The 19,063-nt window shown below is 44.5% G+C and overlaps 1 protein-coding gene across 1 annotated transcript; it reads left to right on the top strand.

The window, feature by feature from the left end:
- Window positions 1–457: 457 nt before the first annotated feature.
- On the top strand, window positions 458–1,846 carry LOC137345131 (probable G-protein coupled receptor 139). The gene is made up of 2 exons (XM_068008600.1): window positions 458–527; window positions 936–1,846. The coding sequence occupies exons 1-2, from the start codon at window positions 458–460 to the stop codon at window positions 1,844–1,846; spliced, it is 981 nt and encodes a 326-aa protein (XP_067864701.1).
- The last annotated feature ends 17,217 nt before the right edge of the window (window positions 1,847–19,063 follow it).

Here is a 19,063-nt window from a genome sequence, read left to right as displayed (position 1 = left end):
GTTTACATGCAGTGGTCCTACTAGTCTCAGAAAACTATACTCCACTGTATTGTTTCAGGACCATTTTTATCACCAATATTGCAGTAGTTCTTCTGCTGCCTGATCTGCAGGTGTTGAATCAATAGGTTAGAGTGAAGGTCAGCGTCAGGACAATTCGTGCAAAGCGAGCGACATTGGCTGGTCCTGTGGGAATAGGATCCACAGTCATTCAATTTGTAAATAATGTTTTAATTTTGTGTTTTAAAATTGCCATCGTGTTAATCTTTTCCCAAATGTGAAATGTCAGAAATCAATTTACTGAGTTTATTTATGAAATGACTACCACCAATGTTAATTATAATTAAAGCAGATTGACTCCTTGGAGGATTAAAGCGAGTATAAATATAGGTTCCCTTGTACAAGTTCAGAAGTGCACCAGTCTTTCAGCTCCTACAGATTCCATCCATTCTCACATAAAATGGGGAAACCGGCTATTCTGCTGATGAAAGACATTTACTACCCCATTCTCGCATCCCTGGGTGTCCTTGGTGAGCCATCATAAACTATTTGTTCGTCACCTGTATGAACTATCACTTTGTTTATACTGCATGTTGAATAAGATAACATGTTTCTCCGATGTCAGCATTACACAATCGGTGGTTACCGGAGCAAACTCGTGAACTTGGTATCCACACTTTCTCTGTTTCCATTAATCTGATAGCCTTACTGGTGTCGTAATGTTCTTTCAAGGTCCAATAGAAAGAATCAAGTGTCACCCATGCACAGTGAGGGCTGCAACAGCTCATTAAATTATATGGTCAGGTTTCCCAGGAAATTACTTCACAGTTAATCTGATTAAATCATACTGAATGGAGTAAAATGCTGTTAAGAGATATCACCATATATATTTCAAACAGCCACTAAAATGTTATTTATCTCGTCTCTCTTTTTTACAGTGAACTTGGTGGCGATTGTGATTCTCTCCCGAAGAAACTGTGGTCTTTCCAAATGTATTTCTGTTTATATGGTGGCCATGGCAACAGCAGATCTCCTGGTCATGATCATCAATGTAATGGTGTATCGTATTTTTAGTTATCACTTTCCACTTTCCTTCCTGTCTTACACCCCCGTGTGTAGCATTGTTATATACATAACAGCTATCACCTTTGATTTATCTGTTTGGTTCACAGTCTCCTTCACATTTGATCGTTTTGTAGCTGTCTGCTTCCAGAAGTTTAAAACAAGATATTGCACTGCAAGAACTGCAGGCGTGGTTATAACAGTGTTCTGTTTCTTGTGTTTGTTCAAGAACATTCTCTTTTTATTTGCATATGAACCTCAGCAAACAATTAACAAGGTGCAGTGGGGCTGTCGGGCAAGTGTGGAATTTTTTTCCTCACCACTCGGTACAGCGTGTGTCTGGTTTTACAGCGCCTGGCTCGTTTGGCTTCCTTTTACTTTAATTGTCTCATTTAATTGTTCAACCATTGGACGTATTTTAGTGGCCAATAGAACCCGCAGGAAACTCCAGGGTAACAGGAGTGAGAATCGCAGTGATTCAGAAATGGAGAATCGCAGGAAATCCATTATTTTATTGTTCACTGTATCGGGCAGTTTTATACTGTTGTGGTTGACAGCTGCCGTGAGTTTTGTGTCGACCAGACTAACCGACACCAATAATGACCGTGGTGACCGCAGGGCCCCCGGATATATCGCCACTGAAACTGGAACATGCCTTAAATGTTTGAGTTGTATTCAAAACCCATGTATTTATGTAGTGACCCAGAGAAAATTCAGAGAAGAGCTGAAGAATGTGTTGAAATCTCCCCGGGCAGTACTTTTGAAATTAGTTAGAAAATGCAGATAAAATTACAGAAAGCCTGTTCACATCTGAAGCTCAATTTCAATTCATTTCCTACCGTACAAGGTCCTTCTTTTTGAAATTTGAAAATTCGATGAGCTCTTTTGCGCACTGTTCTTCCATTTTGTACCATACGTTTTATCCCTTCATTACATTCTTTCTTCACCCATCATTCACTGAGTAAACATAACTTATTCCTGTAAATTCAGCACATTTCAAGTTCACGTTTCAAAGATAACAATGATGGATTTTAGCAGTGGCGTCATGCATGTGGGTAACAGAGGGAACCACCTTACTTTCGAACTACTGGTATTGGGCACACAAGATAAATTAATCAGTAAGGCTTCACTTAGTGCAGAAACAAAGGTCCTGCGATCGTCGATATTGGTAACATTCAGGGAAGTTTTCAAATGGAGGAAACTGTCAGAACTCGACACTGATCAATGTGACGTTTAACCTCTTTTGCCCCAGATACTGAATTGAAATGTTGATTGTCCACTGACTGGTGTCTCTCACTCATCATAGATAGAGCTTGCTGTTTTCATCTTGTACAGTTGATAACAGTATCATGAGTACTAGTATTGCTATCCTGTACCAGTTTCCGAAACTGAATGTTAAAGGAATGTAGTAATAAATAATTTATCATAAAGTTATTAACTATTATATACATGCAAAAAAAATGTCAAATTCAAAAAAATGTCAAACTGACATTGAACATTTGGTCTTTAACTGAATGTCTGCAGACAGTCAGAAAGGAGTTTTGGTAATAATCAGCTTATGATGTGTTGGCACATTATTCCACAAAATAATAGAATAAATACCCAGAAGTTTGAATCAATTACAAATTGTTCATCTGCCATCTCTCTTCAATTTGCCAGGAACTCCAAAGAATAGGAGCACCTCCTCAATGAAAAGGAGCTGCAGGGTGTGGATGAACAATATCCTCAAGGGACACAAATGCTAATTTCTGAGAAAACGACTGTCCTGGTGCAAAGTACACAAGAAAAAAAAACACAACAAAAATTTGGTAAAACCACAAGAGTAAACAAGTAAAAAGCTGCTAAGGCCGCCATTAGGCTACTAGATATATCTTCCATCTTTTGGAAAGGCTTTTCGAGCAGAGAGCAGATAACGTAGACACACCTGTGTGGTGCCAGGGATCAGAACGGTATTGATGATGAAAAACAGGACATTGCATCGATATACACTGGAGAAGAGAAAACTAAGAGAAAACTTAATACTGGATTTAAATATTATGCACAGTTTTGGTGAAATGAAGTGAGGGAGATTTTTCTGCCTAGTTGGTTAGTCAGTGAGAAAGGTGATCAGCTTAACATGTTCACAAAGCAGAGAGATTAGCAGAAACTTCTTTATGCAAAGGTTGTTGGAGCATGGAATTCTTTGCTTTAGAGGAAAGGTTAAGGGGAAACAGATGTGTACTTGAAGAAAAGAATTTAAGTGTTTGTGGAAAGAGGAGGACAGAGCTGTAATCCAATAACCCAGCACAGTTAGACTGCTTTAAATGACCAAATCCCACAGAAACGATATCAATGCTTTTCCAGTGTTACTTATGTGGCATGATTTTCATTCATTCTGAGATACCCTCTATTAAACCAAACATATTTAATAATCTGTTAACAAGAATATGCCAGAGCTCCAATAGCCTCACAGGTTGCCATTTGTCCATAACCTGTTTTCAATATATAATTACCTCTCTGTGCAGTGCCAGATTTCCCACTCCATAGTTGGCAAAGTTTCCAGGACTTCACAATTCCAGTTTTGAATAAATTATACAAAATTACGCTTTATATCTTTAGAACATAGGATTCCTTCGGATAAAATGTCAGTTTTATGATGATGAGGGGATGGCCAAAGTTTTTTTTACAAATTCATCACTGCGACACGGAGTTCAATCATAATGATCTACAAAATGTGAAATTAGAAATGGAATACTCCTGACACGTCATATACTTCAGTGTGGAAGAGAATGAGAATTCTAATACTGAACGTTATTATAGAAATTCGCAAATTTATCCTGACAGTTTGTAATGGGATAGTCTGTGATACCTGTCCCTAATTTAATAAATCAAAAAAAACTTGACAACTCAGTTTCCTGCACCTTAATGAAGTTCAAATAGCGTAATTCTCATCGTGCATTTTTACTGTGCTCATACACTGCAACAGGTGCATGGAATATCCTGTATATCCTGTGCTGTGAATCCAAGTATTATCCGAAGTTGTGGAGATCCTTTTGTAAAACAGCTGCGTTTTGCTATCCTGAAAGATAACAGCTGAAACATCAGACACATCCTACATTCCCTCTTTTAACTCCTGAGTAAGGAATTGTCTGGGATTGGTGGGAGGCGGTTGGGTTAGGTGGTTACGTTCCAGTGTAGGTGGAGGGATGAATAATGTTTGACTAAGTTCACGATCTCTGTTGCATTTTACCCAGTTCGGATCAAAAAGAATGCAATTTATTAACCATCGATTAACTTATCCCCAAGCTCCTGAGTGAGAAAATTTCTCGCAAATGAGAAGGAAGAATCCAAACCCAACTTCATGCACTAAACAAATTAAGCAGTCACAAATTAGAGCTGCAAGTTAAAGTTTAGCACACAGGAGATTAATAAGCAGTAACACATATAAAAAGATTTTTCGAACAATGGAGTGCGAAAACACTAATGGGTAGAGTTACTTCACAAACTTCAGTAGCAAAGGTTGTCCAGACAATTAACTTATCATTATAAATCAGCATCAAAGGATGTTGAGCTCTCAGCACAACAGTAACCAGACCCTACTGTTATAAATTGGTGAGACGTTATTTATTCATTCATGAGACATGGGCGTGGCTGGAAACCCCAGCTTTTGTTGTCCATTTTAATTTTCGGTGAGGAGCAGGTAGTGAGTCCCGTTTTGAACAGCTGCTGACCATTTGCGAAGGTCTGTTCACAGTGCTGTTAGGAAGGGAGCTCTTGTATTTTATCCCAGCAGCAGTGAATGAAAGGTGTGTGGTTTGGAAGGAAACTTGGAATTGGTGCAGCATTAATGGTTAAAGGAATCAATAACAGCTGTGAGGAGGGATGATATGCTAAATGAAACGTCCAATGAGGCCATATGGGTTGAGCTGAGAAATACCGAAGTGGCAGCCACACTATTAGGAGTGTACTATAGACCCCCAAATAGAGACAGGGAGATAGAAGAACAAATATGTAGGCACATGTTTGAGTGCAAAAACAGGAGGGCAATAATAGTTGAGGATTTCAACTACCCGAATGTCGACTGGAATACAAACAGTGTGAAGGGCACAGAGGGCACAAAATTCTTGAACTGCATTCAAGAGAAATCTTTTAACTGGCACGTAACAAGCCCAACGAAAGGGGGCACAATTCTAGATTTAATCTTCAATAATGAAGCTGGAAAAATGGATGGAATAGGAATGGGTTATCATTTGGAGCTGGTGACCTTTTACAAAACTGAGAGGTCATCTGGCGAAAGTGGACTGGATACAGCTACTTGAAGGAAAATCAGTGGCAAATCAGTGGGAGGCATTCAAAAGCGAGATTCTATAGGCATGTCCCAAACAAGATAAAGGGTGGTACGGCCAACTCTCTAGCCCTCTGGGTATCTAGAAGCATATAGGATAAGATTAAGCAGAAAAAGAAAGCTTATGGAGGTCACAAAAAAACTTAATATTGTAGAAAGGCTTCAGGAGTGTAGAAAGTGCAGGGGTGAAGTAAAAGAAGAAATTAGGAAAGCAAAGGAAGGACATGAATAATTATTGGCAGGTAAAAGCAAGGAAAACCTAACGATGTTTTGTCAGTGCATTAAGTGCAAGAGGATAACTCAGGAAAGGATAGGGCCGATCAGAGATGTACAAGGGAACTTATGCGTGGACACAGATGATGTGGGCAGTGTTCTTAATGAGTTCTTTTGTCTTTGTCTTCGCAAAGGAGTTGGATGACACAAACATTGTAATAAAACAGGAGGAGTGTGAAATATTAGATATGATAAGCATAATGAGGGAGGAAGTACGAGAGGGTCTAACATCCCTGAAAGTGGATAAACCACCAGGGCCGAACAGATTGTATCCAAGGTTGTCAAAGGAAGCCAGCGAGGAAATAACAGATGCTCTGAGGATCATCTTCAAATCCTCACTGGAAACAGGTGAGATACTAGAGGATTGGAGGTCTGCAAGAGTTTACCATTGGTTAAAAAAGGGTGTGAGGGATAGGCCAAATAATTATAGGCCGGTCAGCTTGTCCTCGGTGGTAGATAAATTATTAGAATCAATTTTGAGACATAGGATAAACTGCCAGTGAGAAAGGCACAGATTAATCAGGGATAGTCAGCATGAATTTGTTAAGGGAACATCATGTCTTACTAACTCGATTTAATTTTTTGAGGAAGTAACAGGAAAGATTGATGAGAGTAGTGCAGTGGATGTGGTCTACATGGATTTTAATCAGGCATTTGACAAGCTCCCACATGGCAGACTGGTCAGAAAAATGAAAGCCCATGGGATACAGCGGAATGTGGCAAGCTGGATCCAAAATTGGTTCAGGGACAGGAAACAAAATGTAGTGGCCGTTGGATATGTATGCGAATGGAAAGCGGTTTCCAGTAGCGTTCAACGGGACTCTGTTGACTCCCTTGCTGTCTGTGGTATATATTAATGATTTGGACTTTAATGTCGGAGGCATTATTGGAAAATTTGCAGATGTCACACAAATTGGTCATGTAGTCGATAGTAAAGTTGATAGCTGTCGACTCCAGAATGATATCAATGCTTTGATTGAGCAAAGTGATTCCTGACAATGCTGGTCCCGCCACTGACGTCATCAGGCTGCGCCGAGGTGCGCACATGTGCAGACGGTCTCCCGCTCTCTGCGCATGCGCTGCGTTCCGGCTTGCCAGGAATGGTTACCGCATGCGCCGATTACGTCACCACGTGACGTGTTCATCTTCAGACAATGCGCCTGGTCGGCCTCTGCACATGCGCTTTGTGCAACGCCAACTGGAACTCATGCATGCGTCAACCTTCAGATATTCACGCATGCGTCAAGCTTCGGCGCGAGTTTCTGAAAGTGGAAGGTGGAGAGGTTTCCTCGGGCATTTTCTCGCAATTATTTAGTCATTTTAAAGATTTCAGTCTGCTTCATTTTTGTCAGAAAGAGGAGATTGCTCCAAGGTAACTTGTTCTGAAAACATTTCCGTTGTCTGGGCCACTGCATGTGCTCCAGTCCCTGTTGTAAGTTGCTCTGAAAACATTTCCATTGTCTGGGGCACTGCATGTGCTCCAGTCCCTGTTGTAAGTTGCTCTGAAAACATTTTCATTGTCTGGGGCACTGCATCTGCTCCAGTCCACTGCACTGCACTAAAATCCTTTCCATTGTCTGGGGCTTTGTGCAGGCAGTACATGTGCTCCAGTCCCTGTTGTAAGTTGCTCTGTTCCTGCACCCTGTGGAAGAGCCTGTCACTCCAGAATTGGCCTTTATAGCCACTCCAGGCGCTGCTTCACAAACCACTGACCACCTCCAGGCGCGTATCCATTGTCTCTCGAGATAAGGAGGCCCAAAAGAAAAAGAAGAAAGAAGACATGGACACACAGCCACATGTTTCCCCATCCGCCCGTGAAACAACCATGCAGAGCCTTGTGAGACTTCGCAATTGCCAGCTGCTGCCTGTCAAGCAGAGAGGGCATCCAAAGCGGTCAAGCACTTGGGGAACAGTCAGTAAGAAGAGTCTGAGCACTAAAAGAAACAAGCATGCCATGTCCAGTGGTAGCACAAATGTGAATGCTCTTGCGGTGTAAACAACTGGCGAAGTGGGAGGGCAGCCACACCGTTCTCCATCCTCAATGTTGCTTTAAGGCAAAGGTCGATAAGAACGAAAGAAATGGAAAGTGATGCTGATAGTAGTAGGCAGGATTAAATGGAAGTGGATGGGAACGCACAGGAGTAGCATAACCACTAGCAGGGAACAGGTGGGCTGAATGGCCTGCTTTATGTTCATAGTCCAAAAGAAATGTGCTTCTTTTTCCAGCACCCTCACATCATTCATGTTTTCCCTGAGAGCAGCATTGAACTATCACTAGATCGGGGCAGTAACATCATCCTGACTCCTACAGCTGAGGTGGGCACAAAGTGAATCATTGGTGGTGTTATCAGTACATGCCTTTACTGCAGGACATAAAGCATGCTGAACGGTAATTTCATTATAGGGAGGGAAGCTCTGACACTGATGTTCATTGCTTATTTTTTTCATGTAAAACATGCATTCGAGCAATGAAGGCAACTGGATCATGCTGTGGAAATTGTCACGATGTGGAAAGGAACCTTGCATTTATGGATGAATTGGGAATGCACATTGGGATGCGTTTGGGGAACATTCACCAAGAATAGACTGAGCTCAGACTCTTCTGACTTTGCCTTCTTCACAAGGACCATACAGTAGTGGAATAGAGAGCCAAGCGTTCATTCACCACAAGACTCTGCAGGAACAATCTCTTTAGTTCTGCATAGCAGAGACTCGGCCTGTCTGTCTTATGGGAATGCTGGCGACACAACACTCATGCATCCATGCACAGCAGTGCCTCGAATGTTTAATGAACTGAATAACATTTCTCAATAATTAAACCTGGAATTGTTGAGGTTTTTGATGTTATTTTCCCGACTTTGCAACTACACTTCAGATATCCAACTGCGTTGTGGTCCTTGGGGGAGGTGGGGTTGTGAGAGGAGGAGAGGGGGTGGTGGGGGAAGAGGGGAGCAGAGGGAGAGGTGGGAGAGGTAGAGAGGGGGGTGGTGGGGGAAGAGGGGAGAAGAGGGGGAGGTGGGAGAGGTAGAGAGGGGGGTGGGGAGGAGAGCGGGTGTGGGGCTGTAGTGGGAGGGAGTTAAATTCAGAAGTTCCTGAAGAGGGGGATGCAAAAGGCAGGGACCAAACAGCTGCAATGCCTGAAGTACAGTTGAGAAGTAAGGGAGAAAGCGGCTGGATGGGGGATCTGCAGCTGGAGGGAATAGCTGTATGGAGAGGGCAGGAAGCGAGAGGCCGTAGAGAGCCACGGGGAGCGAGCGGCTGAAGACCTTGGTGTCGCCTGGTGCGGGTAAGTACGTCTTTTGCCATTGCAAATTTATGGTGCATGCGCAGAAAAACGCACTCCCCCTCCCCCGCCCCCCCCCCCCCCACCTCACCTCACGCTGCTGACTCTGGCCGCTCCACTCCCCTCCGTCACTGGCCCATCCGCTCCACACAGGCCCGCTCTGCTCCCCTCTGTCACCACGCCATTCACTCGCCCACTCGCCAGCCGCTCCACTCCTACCCAGGCCCGCTCCGCGCCCCCCCGCTCCCCGGCCCCGGCCTGCTCTCTGGCCCCAGCTCGTGCTCTGGCCCGCTCCCTCACTCTCTCACTCCGCCATTGTGTGCTGACATGTGTTTTTTCGGTTGCCTCCATGTGATTATTTGAGCAGTGCCATCTTTAGTCCTGGAAGCTGTCCAAAGTCGCAGACTGTGACGTAGCTGCTCCACTAACTGATTTGCTACAGAAAAAGAAAACCAAGGTAGCGAGATCAGGGGAATGCCAGGCATCTTTTGAAAAGCTAAAGGCAGTTTTGAAAACTGAACCAGTGTTGGCTGCTTCAAATTTTACAAAGCCCTTCAAGGTAGTGATTGATGCTAATGACCTGTGGGTCGGTGCAGTCCTATTACAAGATGACGAATCAGGCATAGAACAGCCAGCAGGGCAATTTTTCAAAAGAATTGAAGCACCACCAAAAAGTATTCCACTGAGGAAAAAGAATGTAAGGCTTATGGCTAGCTGTTAAACTTGTTAAACTATATGTCCACCATGATTACAAAAAACATTGATCTGCACTGACCATAATCCATTGGGCTGCACTTGCTGACAACACTACCGCGAGTTGGCACTGCTGTGGCACATGCACCTGAGCAGGAGCCCGTCTGCGCATGTGTGCACCGCGGCGCAGCCTGATGACGTCAGCGCTAACCAGCGTTGTCAGGAATCACTTTGCATTAATTTATGCAGGACTTGGTGGCGGCATTGCGCATGCTCCGCTCCAGCGCCCCGCCCCCTCCCCACAGCCCGGATCGCGCGCAGTTTCCGTTAAATTTCTGTTTTGGGAAAATGAAATCATAAAAATAAAAAGGAAAATACTTGAAATCTGAAATAAAAACAGGAAGTGCTGGAAATACACAGCAGGTCTGTCAGCATCTGTGGAGAGGGAAACAGAGTTCACCTTTCAGGTCTGTGACCTTTCATCTGAATCATAGAATGGTTACAGCAGAGGCCATTCGGCCCGTCCTGATCGTGCTTGTTCTCTGCAAGAGCAACTCACCTCGTCCCACCATCCGGCCTTTTCCCTGTGGGCCGAAATTGTTATTCTCTTCAGATAATTATCTGCCTTTTATCTCTAAGTAGTTCAACATTGATAGAGTCATCGAGTTATACAACACAGAAACAGGTCCTTCGGCCCATCATGTCCATGCTGGCCATCAAGCACCAATCTATTCTAATCCCATTTTCCAGCACATGGCCCGTAGTCTTGTCTGCTATGGCGTTTCAAGTGCTCATCTAAATACTTCTTAAATGTTGTGAGGGTTCCTGCCTCAACCACCACTTCAGGCAGTGCGGTCCAGATTCCAACCACCCTCTGGGTGAAATTTTTTTTCCTCAAATCTCCCCAAACCTCCTGCCCTTTACCTTAAATCTGTGCCCCCTGGTTAGTGACCCCTCCGCTAAGCGAAAACGTTTCGTCCTATCTAACCTATCAATGCCCCTCATAATTTTCTACACCTCAATCAGGTCCCCCCTCAGCCTTCTCTGCTCTAGGGAAAACAACCCTAGCCTTTTCAGTCTCTCTTCATAGCTGAAATATTCCAGCCCAGGCAACATCCTGGTGAATCTCCTCTGCATCCTCTCCAGTTCAATCACATCCTTCCTATCACGTGATGCCCAGAACTGTACACAGTATTTCAGCTGTGGCCTAACTAGAATTTTATATAGCTTCATGGTAACCTCATAATCTTATGTTCTATGCCTCAGCTAATAAAGGCAAGGATACCATATGCCTTCCTAACCACCTTATCTACCAGTGCTGCTGCCTTCAGTGATCTATGGACAAGTACACCAAGATCCTCTGACACTCTGTACTTCCTAGGGTCCTACCTTCCATCGTATATTCCCTTGCCTTGTTAGTCTTCCCAAAATGCATCACCTCACACTTCTCGGGATTAAATTCCATTTGCCACTGCTCCGCCCATCTTACCAGCCCATCAATGTCGTCCTGTATCTAAGGCTTTCCTCCTCACTATTTACAACACCTCCAATTTTCTTGTCATCTGCGAACTTACTAATCTTACCTCCTATATTCAGATCTAAATCATTAAAATGCATTACAAACAGCAAGGGTCCCAGCACCAATCCCTGCGGTACACCACTGGTCACAGGCTTCCACTCGCAAAAACAACCCTCGACCATTACCCTCTGCCTCCTGCCACTAAGCTAATTTTGGATCCAATTTGCCTACTTTGCCTGGATCCCATGAGCTCTTACCTTCTTAACCAATCTCCCATGCGGGACTTTATCAAAAGCCTTACTGAAGTCCATGTAGACTACATCAACTGCTTTACCCTCATTTCTACATCGAGTCACTGCCTTGAAAAATTCAGTCAAGTTAGTTAGACAGGATCTGCCCCTGACAAAGCCATGCTCACTATCCCTGATTAATCCCTACCTCTCCAAGTGGAGATTAATCTTGTCCCTCAGAAATTTTTCCGATAGTTTCCCAACCACTGATGTTAGATTTCCCAACCACTGATGTTAGACAGTGTGTAACCAGGAGAGGATGGACCCAGTGAGATTGGACAGTGTGTAATCTGGGGAGGATGGACCCAGTGTGATCAGACAGTGTGTAACCCGGGGAGGATGGACCCAGTGAGATCGGACAGTGTGTAATCCGGGGAGGGTGGACCCAGTGAGATCACACCGTGTGTATGATGATTTTGTTTCTCTCAAACCTCTGGTATAGTACGTTAGTGTCATCCATATACTGTGTCTGTCATCTTTGGTGCAGTGTGTGTGTGGGATTCATTCTGCATCTATCAATCTTTGATACTGTGTGTGAGATTAATTCTTTCATTATCAATCTCTGGGCCTGTATGTGACTATGGTAGTTTTCTGTATCGGTCAGTCTCTGGTACTGTGTGTGAGAGTGGAATTCATTTTGTATGTGTCAGCCTCTGGTACTGTGTGTGAATCTGATCGCTTTTGTGTTATTATCATTCTCTGATAATGTGTTTGAGTGGGTATTCATTCTGTATTTGTCAGTCCCTGGTACGATGTGTAAGAGTGGAATTCATTCTGTGTATGTCAGTCTCTGGTCGTTTGTGTGAGTGTAGAATTGTTTCTGTGCTTGTGAATCTCTGGTGCTGTGTGCCAATGTGTGTTTCATTCTATATCTGTCAGTGTCCGGAACTGTGTGAGTGTTGGATTCATTCCATGTCTCTCAGTCTCTGGTGGTATATGTCAATGCAGAATTATTTCTGTACCTGACAGTCTCTGGGTCTGTTTACACATCTGTAATTCATTCTGTATAGGTGGGCCTCTGGAACTGTGTGAGAGTGTTGGATTCCTTTGTCTATTGGTCTTTTATACTTTTCTGTGTTTGTGGCTGTGTGTGTTGGATTCATTTTGTATCTGTCAGTCTCTGACACTGTGTGTGAATGTGGTATTCATTCTGTATCTGGCAGTCTCTGTTAGTATGAGTAATTCTGTATGTTAGTCTCTGGTACTCGGTGAGAGTGTAGGATTCATCCTGTATCTATTGGGCTCTGGTATTGTGTGAGTGTGGGATTCATTCTGGATCTGTCAGTCTCTGGTTACGGTACATGAGTTTGGGATTCTTTTTGTATCTGGCACTGTCTGATTGTGGATTCATTATGTATCTGTTAGCTTCTGCTGCTGTGGTTGAGTGTGAGATCCATGCTGTATCTGTCAGGCTCTGGTACTATGTGTGATTGTGTGTTTCATTCTGTATCTATAGGTCTTTTGTACTCTTTGTGTGTGAGTAAGGGGTTCATTGTTGCTGGGACTGCGTATGAATGTGGGTTTCATTCTGTATCTGTCAGTGCCTGGTGCTGAGTGTGTGTGTGCGTGTGTGTGTGTGTGTGAGAGCGAGATGGATTTTGTATGTCAGCCACAGAATGGTTACAGCACAGAAGGAGGCCATTCAGCCTGTCATGTCCATGCCAGCTCATTGCAAGAGGAAATCACCTAGTTCCACTCCCCTGACCTTTCCTGTAGCACTGCAATTCTTTTCTCTTCAGAGAATTATCCTGTTCTCTTTTCAAGGCCTTGATTGAATCTGCCACCACCACACTCTCAAGCACGGTATTCCAGATTTTAACCACTCGCTGCGTAAAAAAGATTTTCCTCAAGTCACTGTTGTTTCTTTTGCCAATCACCTGAAATCGGTGTCCTCTGGTTCTGGATCCTTCAGCCAATGGTAGCAGTTTCTCCCTATTTACTAATTCCAGCCTCCTCATGATTTTGAACACCTCTATCAAATCTTCCCATAATCTTCTCCAAGTAGAACAGACCCAGCTTCTCCAATCTATCCATGTAACTGAAGTTCCTCATCCCTAGAACCATTCTGGTGAATCTTTTCTGCATCCTCTCTCATGCCAAAACACCTTCCAAAAGGGTGGTGCCCAGACCTGGACACAATACTCCAGTTGAGGGCAAACAAGTGTTTTATACAGATTTATAAAATTTCCTTTGATGCCCCTATTCATAAAGCCCAGCATCCCATATGCTTTATTAACTGCTTTCTCAACCTGCCCTGTCACCTTCAATGATTTGTGCACATATACCCCAGGTCCCTCTGCTCCTGCACCCCCTTTAGAATTCTACCCTTTAATTGATAATGCCCGCCCTCATTCTTCTTGCCAAAATGGACCACTTCATACTTTTCTGCATTAAATTTTATCTGCCACCTGTCTGCCCGTTTCACCAGCTTGTCTATTTTCTCTTGAAGTTTATCATGACCATCTTCAGGTGCACAATACTTTCAAGTTTTGTGTCATCTGCAAATTTTGAAATTCTGCCCTGTACACTCGTCGAGGTCATTAATGGTTGGTTGACATCCTTCCATCTATAAAAGGGGATGACCTGCAGCAACACAATCCATTTAGGTGGAGTGTCGTTTCTTGGTGCACCTTTGTTGAAGGCTCTGAATTCCTAAGATTCTGCCAAAAGTGCTGCATGTGAAGCTGCCAAGTGACGCTGTGAGCTGTTGTTTTCAGCGTTGGCACCCGTTGCCAAACTGCTTCAGCAACTGGTTGTCGTGGTAGTGCACACCAATCCACAGGATGTGTCGCCATTTCCCTCTTTCGCCAGCTAGTGATTTCCAGGTGCGATAGTCAACATGTAGGGCCTTAATGTCACATGTGCAAACATCCATGAAGCACAGCTTGTCATCTTGCCCTGGCCACCTCACCATACTGGAGGTCCTTTGGTATGTGACCATCTTCCATCCTGCGGACGTGTCCGAGCCACCAGAGCCACCTCTGTTTGATTAATACCAACACACTTGGGAGCTCTCCCTTTGAGAGGACTGCCATATTTGTGATTTTGTCCTGCCACGGTATAACCATAATGCTCTGCAAACAACGAAGATGGAAATTATTGAGATTTTCCTGTTCGCTATAAGTTTCCCATGTTTCATAGCCATGCAGTAAGGTGCTGAGAATACATGCCCACGAAACCATCAACTTGGTCCTAAGGGCCGGCTTGGTGTTATCCCATACATGTTTTGCAAGTCAGCCAACGGCAGTAGATGCTTTTTCTGTGCACAAGAGTGTTAGCAAACCAAATTTGTAACTAAGACACCTAAGCAGATCATTGAACAGGTGACCAAAAGCTTGGTGAAACAAGTATATTTTAAGTAGTGTCGTAAAGGATGAGAGAAAGGTAGCGAAGCATAGTGTTTTATGGAGTGAATTCTGAAGTTTAGGGCCCAGGCAGCTGAAGGCAAGCAACAAATGGCAAATGCAAGAAATGGAGGGTGCGCAAGAGCCCAGAATTGCAGGGCACAGACGTTTCAACACATTGTAGCGCTGGAGATGAGAGATAGGGAACATTTGGAAAATCGAGGTTGTGTCGGAACAGGATGCAATGTAGGTCAGAAAGCACAGACAGGATGGGTGAACAGGAATTGTTGTAAGTTAGGATAAGGACAGCTACATTTTCGCGGAAATGAAGAGGGGCTGGAAGATGGAAGGTCGTGTGCCAAGTCCCAAGAAGACAAAGTCACTGATGAGGATTTCAGCAAGCCAACGAGAGCCAGGGCAGGGCCCTGGTCTATTCTCTCCAGTACATACTGTCTGAACCCACCGGGTCCATCCTCCCCGGGTTACATACTGTCTGATCACACTGGGCCCATCCTCCCCGGCGTACACACTGTCTGATCACACTGGGCCCATCCTCCCCGGGTTGCACACTATCTGATCTCACTGGGTCCATCCTCCCCGGGTTACACACTGTCTGATCACACTGGGCCCATCCTCCCCGGGTTGCACACTATCTGATCTCACTTGGTCCATCCTCCCATCCATTTTGTAGATGGTGCAAACTGATGCCACTGTACATCGGTGGTGGAGGGAGTGAATGATTATGGATGTGGTGGCAATCAAGCGGGCTGCTCTTTTCTGGATGGTGTCAAGCTTCTTGAGTGTTGTTGGAGCTGCACTCATCCAGACAAGTGGAGAGTATTCCATCGCACTCCTGACTTTTGCCTTGTAGATGGTGGACAGGCTTTGGGCAGTCAGGAGGTGAGTTACTCGCCTCAGGCTTCCTCGCCTCTGACCTGCTTTTGTAGCCACGTAATTATATGGCGACTCCAGTTCCGTTTCTGGTCAATGGTAACCCTTAGGATGTTGATAGTGGGGGTTACAGCGATCATAATGCCATTGAATGTCAAGGGGTGATGGTCAGATTCTCTCTTGTTGGAGATTATCATTACCTGGCACTTGCGTGGCACGAATGTTACTTGCCACTTATCAGCCTAAGCCTGGATATTGTCCAGGTCTTGCTGCATTTCGACACGGACTGCTTCAGTATCTGAGGAGTCACGAATGATGCTGAATATTGTGCAATCATCAGTGAACATTCCCACTTCTGACCTAATGATTGAAGGAAGGTCATTGATGAAGCAGCTGAAGATGTCGGGCCTCGGACACTACCCTGAGGAACTCATGCAGTGATGTCCTGAAGCTGAGACGATTGACCTCCAACAACCACAACCATCTTCCTTTGCACTAGGTATGACTCCAACCAACGGACAGTCTTCTCCCGATTCCCATGGACGCCAGTTTTGCTAGTACTCCTTGATGCCAAGCACACTCGAATGCTGCCTTGATGTCAAGGACAGTTACTTTTACCTCACCTCTTGAGTTCAGCTCTTCAGTCGATGTTTCAATCAGGGCTGTAATGAGGTCTGAAGCTGTGTGGCCCTGGTGGAATCCAAACTGAGTGTCACCGAGCAGGTTACTACTATGCAAATGCCGCTTGATAGCACTGTCACTGACACCTTCCATCACTTTACTGATGTTCGAGAGCAGACTAATTGGGCGTTAATTGGCCAGGTTGGATTTGTCCTGCTTCTTATTCACAGGACATACCTGGGCAATTTACCATGTTGCAGGGTAGATGCCAGTGTTGTAGCTGTGCTGGAACAGCTTGCCTAGGGGCATAGCAAGTTGTGGAGCGCAGGTTTTCAGCACTATTGCCGGAATACTGTCAGGGCCCATAGCCTTTGCAGTATCCAGTGCCTTCAGTCGTTTCTTGATTTCACGTGGAGTGAATCGAATTGGCTGAATTCCGGCATCTGTCATGCTGGGGACTTCAGGAGAAGGCCGAGATGGATCAACAACTCAGCACTTCTGGCTGATGATTGTTGCAAATACTTCAGCCTTATCTTTTTCACTGATGTGTTGGCCACCCCATCATTGAGGATGGGGATATTTGTGGAGCCACCTCCTCCAGTTAATTGTTTAATTGTCCACTATTATTCACGGCTGGATGTGGAAGGACTACAGATCTTAGATCTGATCCGTTGGTTATGGGATCGCTTAGCTCTGTCTGTCGCATGCTGCTTATGCTGTCTGACACGCAATTAGTTCTGGGTTGTAGCTTCACCAGGTTAACACATCATTTTGAGGTATGTCTGGCGTTGCTCCTGGCATGCCCTCCTGCACTCTTTATTGAACCAGTGTTGGTCCCCTGGCTTGATGATAATGGTAGAGTGGAGGTTATGCTGGGCCATGAGGTTGTGCTTGAGTACAATTCTGCTGCTGCTGATGGCCCACAATGCCTCGTGGATGCCCAGTTTTGCATTGTTAGATCTGTTCGAAATCTATTCAATTTACCATGGTGGTAGTGCCACACAACACGATGGAGGGTATGCTTCATGTGAAGGCGGGATTTCGTCTCCACAAGGACTGTGCGGTGGTCAATCCTACCAAAACTCTCATGGACAGGTGCATCTGCGGCAGGCAGATTGGTGAGGATGAAGTCAAGTATGTTTTTCGCTCTTGTTGGTTCCCGCACCAGCTGCTGCATACCCAGTCTCGCAGCTATGTCCTTTAGGACTTGGCCAGCTCGGTCAGTAGTGGTGCTACCGAGCCACTCTTGGTGATGGACTTTGAAATCCCCCACCCAGAATACATTCTGCACGTTTGCCACCCTCTGTGCTTCCTCCAAGTGGTGTTCAACATGGAGGAGTACTGACTCATCAGCTGAGGGAGGGCGGTAGGTGGTAATCAGCAGGAGGTTTCCTTGTCCATGTTTGACCTGATTTCATGGGGTCCAGAGTCAATGTTGATGACTCCCAGGGCAACTCCATCCCGACTGTATACCACTGTGCCACCATCTCTGCTGGGTCTGTCCTGCTGGGACAGGACATATCCAGGGATGTTGATAGCAGTGTCTGGGACATTGTCTGTAATGTATGGTTCAATGAGTATAGATATGTCAGCTGTTGCTTGACTAGTTTGTGGGACAGATCTGCCAATTTTGGCACAAGACATCAAATGTTAGTAAGGAGGACTTTGCAAGATCGACAGGGCTGGGTTTGCTGTTGTTGTTTCTGGTGCCTAGGTCGATGCCGGCTGGTCCATCCGGTTTCATTCTTTATTGATGTCGTAGCAGTTAGATACAATGGAGTGGCTTGGTAAGCCATCTGGGATGGCATTTAAGAGTCAACCCCCTTGCTGTGGGTCTGGAGTCACATGTAGGTCAGATCAGGTAAGGACAGCAGATTTCCTTCCCTAAAGGGAATTAGTGAACCAGATTGATTTTTACAACAATCGACGATGGTGTCATGGCCATCATTAGACTAGCTTTTATTTTGGTATTTTTTGGATTGGTAGAGCCACAGTTGAAGGGAAAGAGGAACGCGTGTGGAGTGTGGCTTTTGAGCCTCGGGTTGACCCGAAACATTAAAAGATGGCGGGAAAAGGGTAAAGTTACTCACAATTAATAAACGAAGTGCATTCCCAACTGAAGAACTTTGTTTATGTAAGGTTCTCAGTAAGGTTTCTGAACACTGCGATGAGATGGCACGGGTTTGTTGAACACGCAGAACATGCAGTATTTAAACATAGACTTGAAAGTTACAAATTTCAGCCCCTAATGTTGCTTTCTTACCGATTGAAACGTGTTACTGTTTTGAGCTCTGCATCTTCGGCTTTGAACAAATTTAAATATTTATTACAAGCAGTTCCTTGTTGTACATCCCTCTCCACCAACCTAGTGGTGTTTTAAATTGACTTGTACTTCCTTGCTTAACGAGAACGGGTTAAACGTTAATATTTCTACAATCTAAAAAGAAACCAACAAATGAGAACATTATCAAATGTCAGAAGAAATCCGATTAACGCATTCCTCATAGCCAATGATCCCTCCCCCACCTATTGGCGTTTTTTTTTTCAAGCCAAATTTGGTCAACATCCGATCAGGGTCATGTATCTATTTAGTTCTATTGGAGGGCACAGATCTCGGTCCATTTAGTTTTCATACCTTTTCATTCTCCAGAGTCATATTAACCATTTAATGTCAGGGTGGTACAGCGTGAATGATCATATCCTAGGCCCGTTCATCAGGGCATCTTCATCATGCATATCACTTTTTCCTTCATGCACAACATGTCA

The sequence above is a fragment of the Heterodontus francisci genome, chromosome 28 (genome assembly GCF_036365525.1).
Source record: "Heterodontus francisci isolate sHetFra1 chromosome 28, sHetFra1.hap1, whole genome shotgun sequence".
Lineage (NCBI taxonomy): Eukaryota > Metazoa > Chordata > Chondrichthyes > Heterodontiformes > Heterodontidae > Heterodontus > Heterodontus francisci.
This window is presented reverse-complemented; position numbering and strand designations above follow the sequence as displayed.

What these genes read in the sequence shown, in the direction of transcription:
- LOC137345131 (XM_068008600.1), top strand. Translation starts at nt 458, where the DNA reads ATGGGGAAACCGGCTATTCTGCTGATGAAAGACATTTACTACCCCATT. An exon ending in CGCATCCCTGGGTGTCCTTG is followed by an intron (nt 528 to 935) that starts GTGAGCCATCAT and finishes TCTTTTTTACAG; the next exon opens with TGAACTTGGTGGCGATTGTG.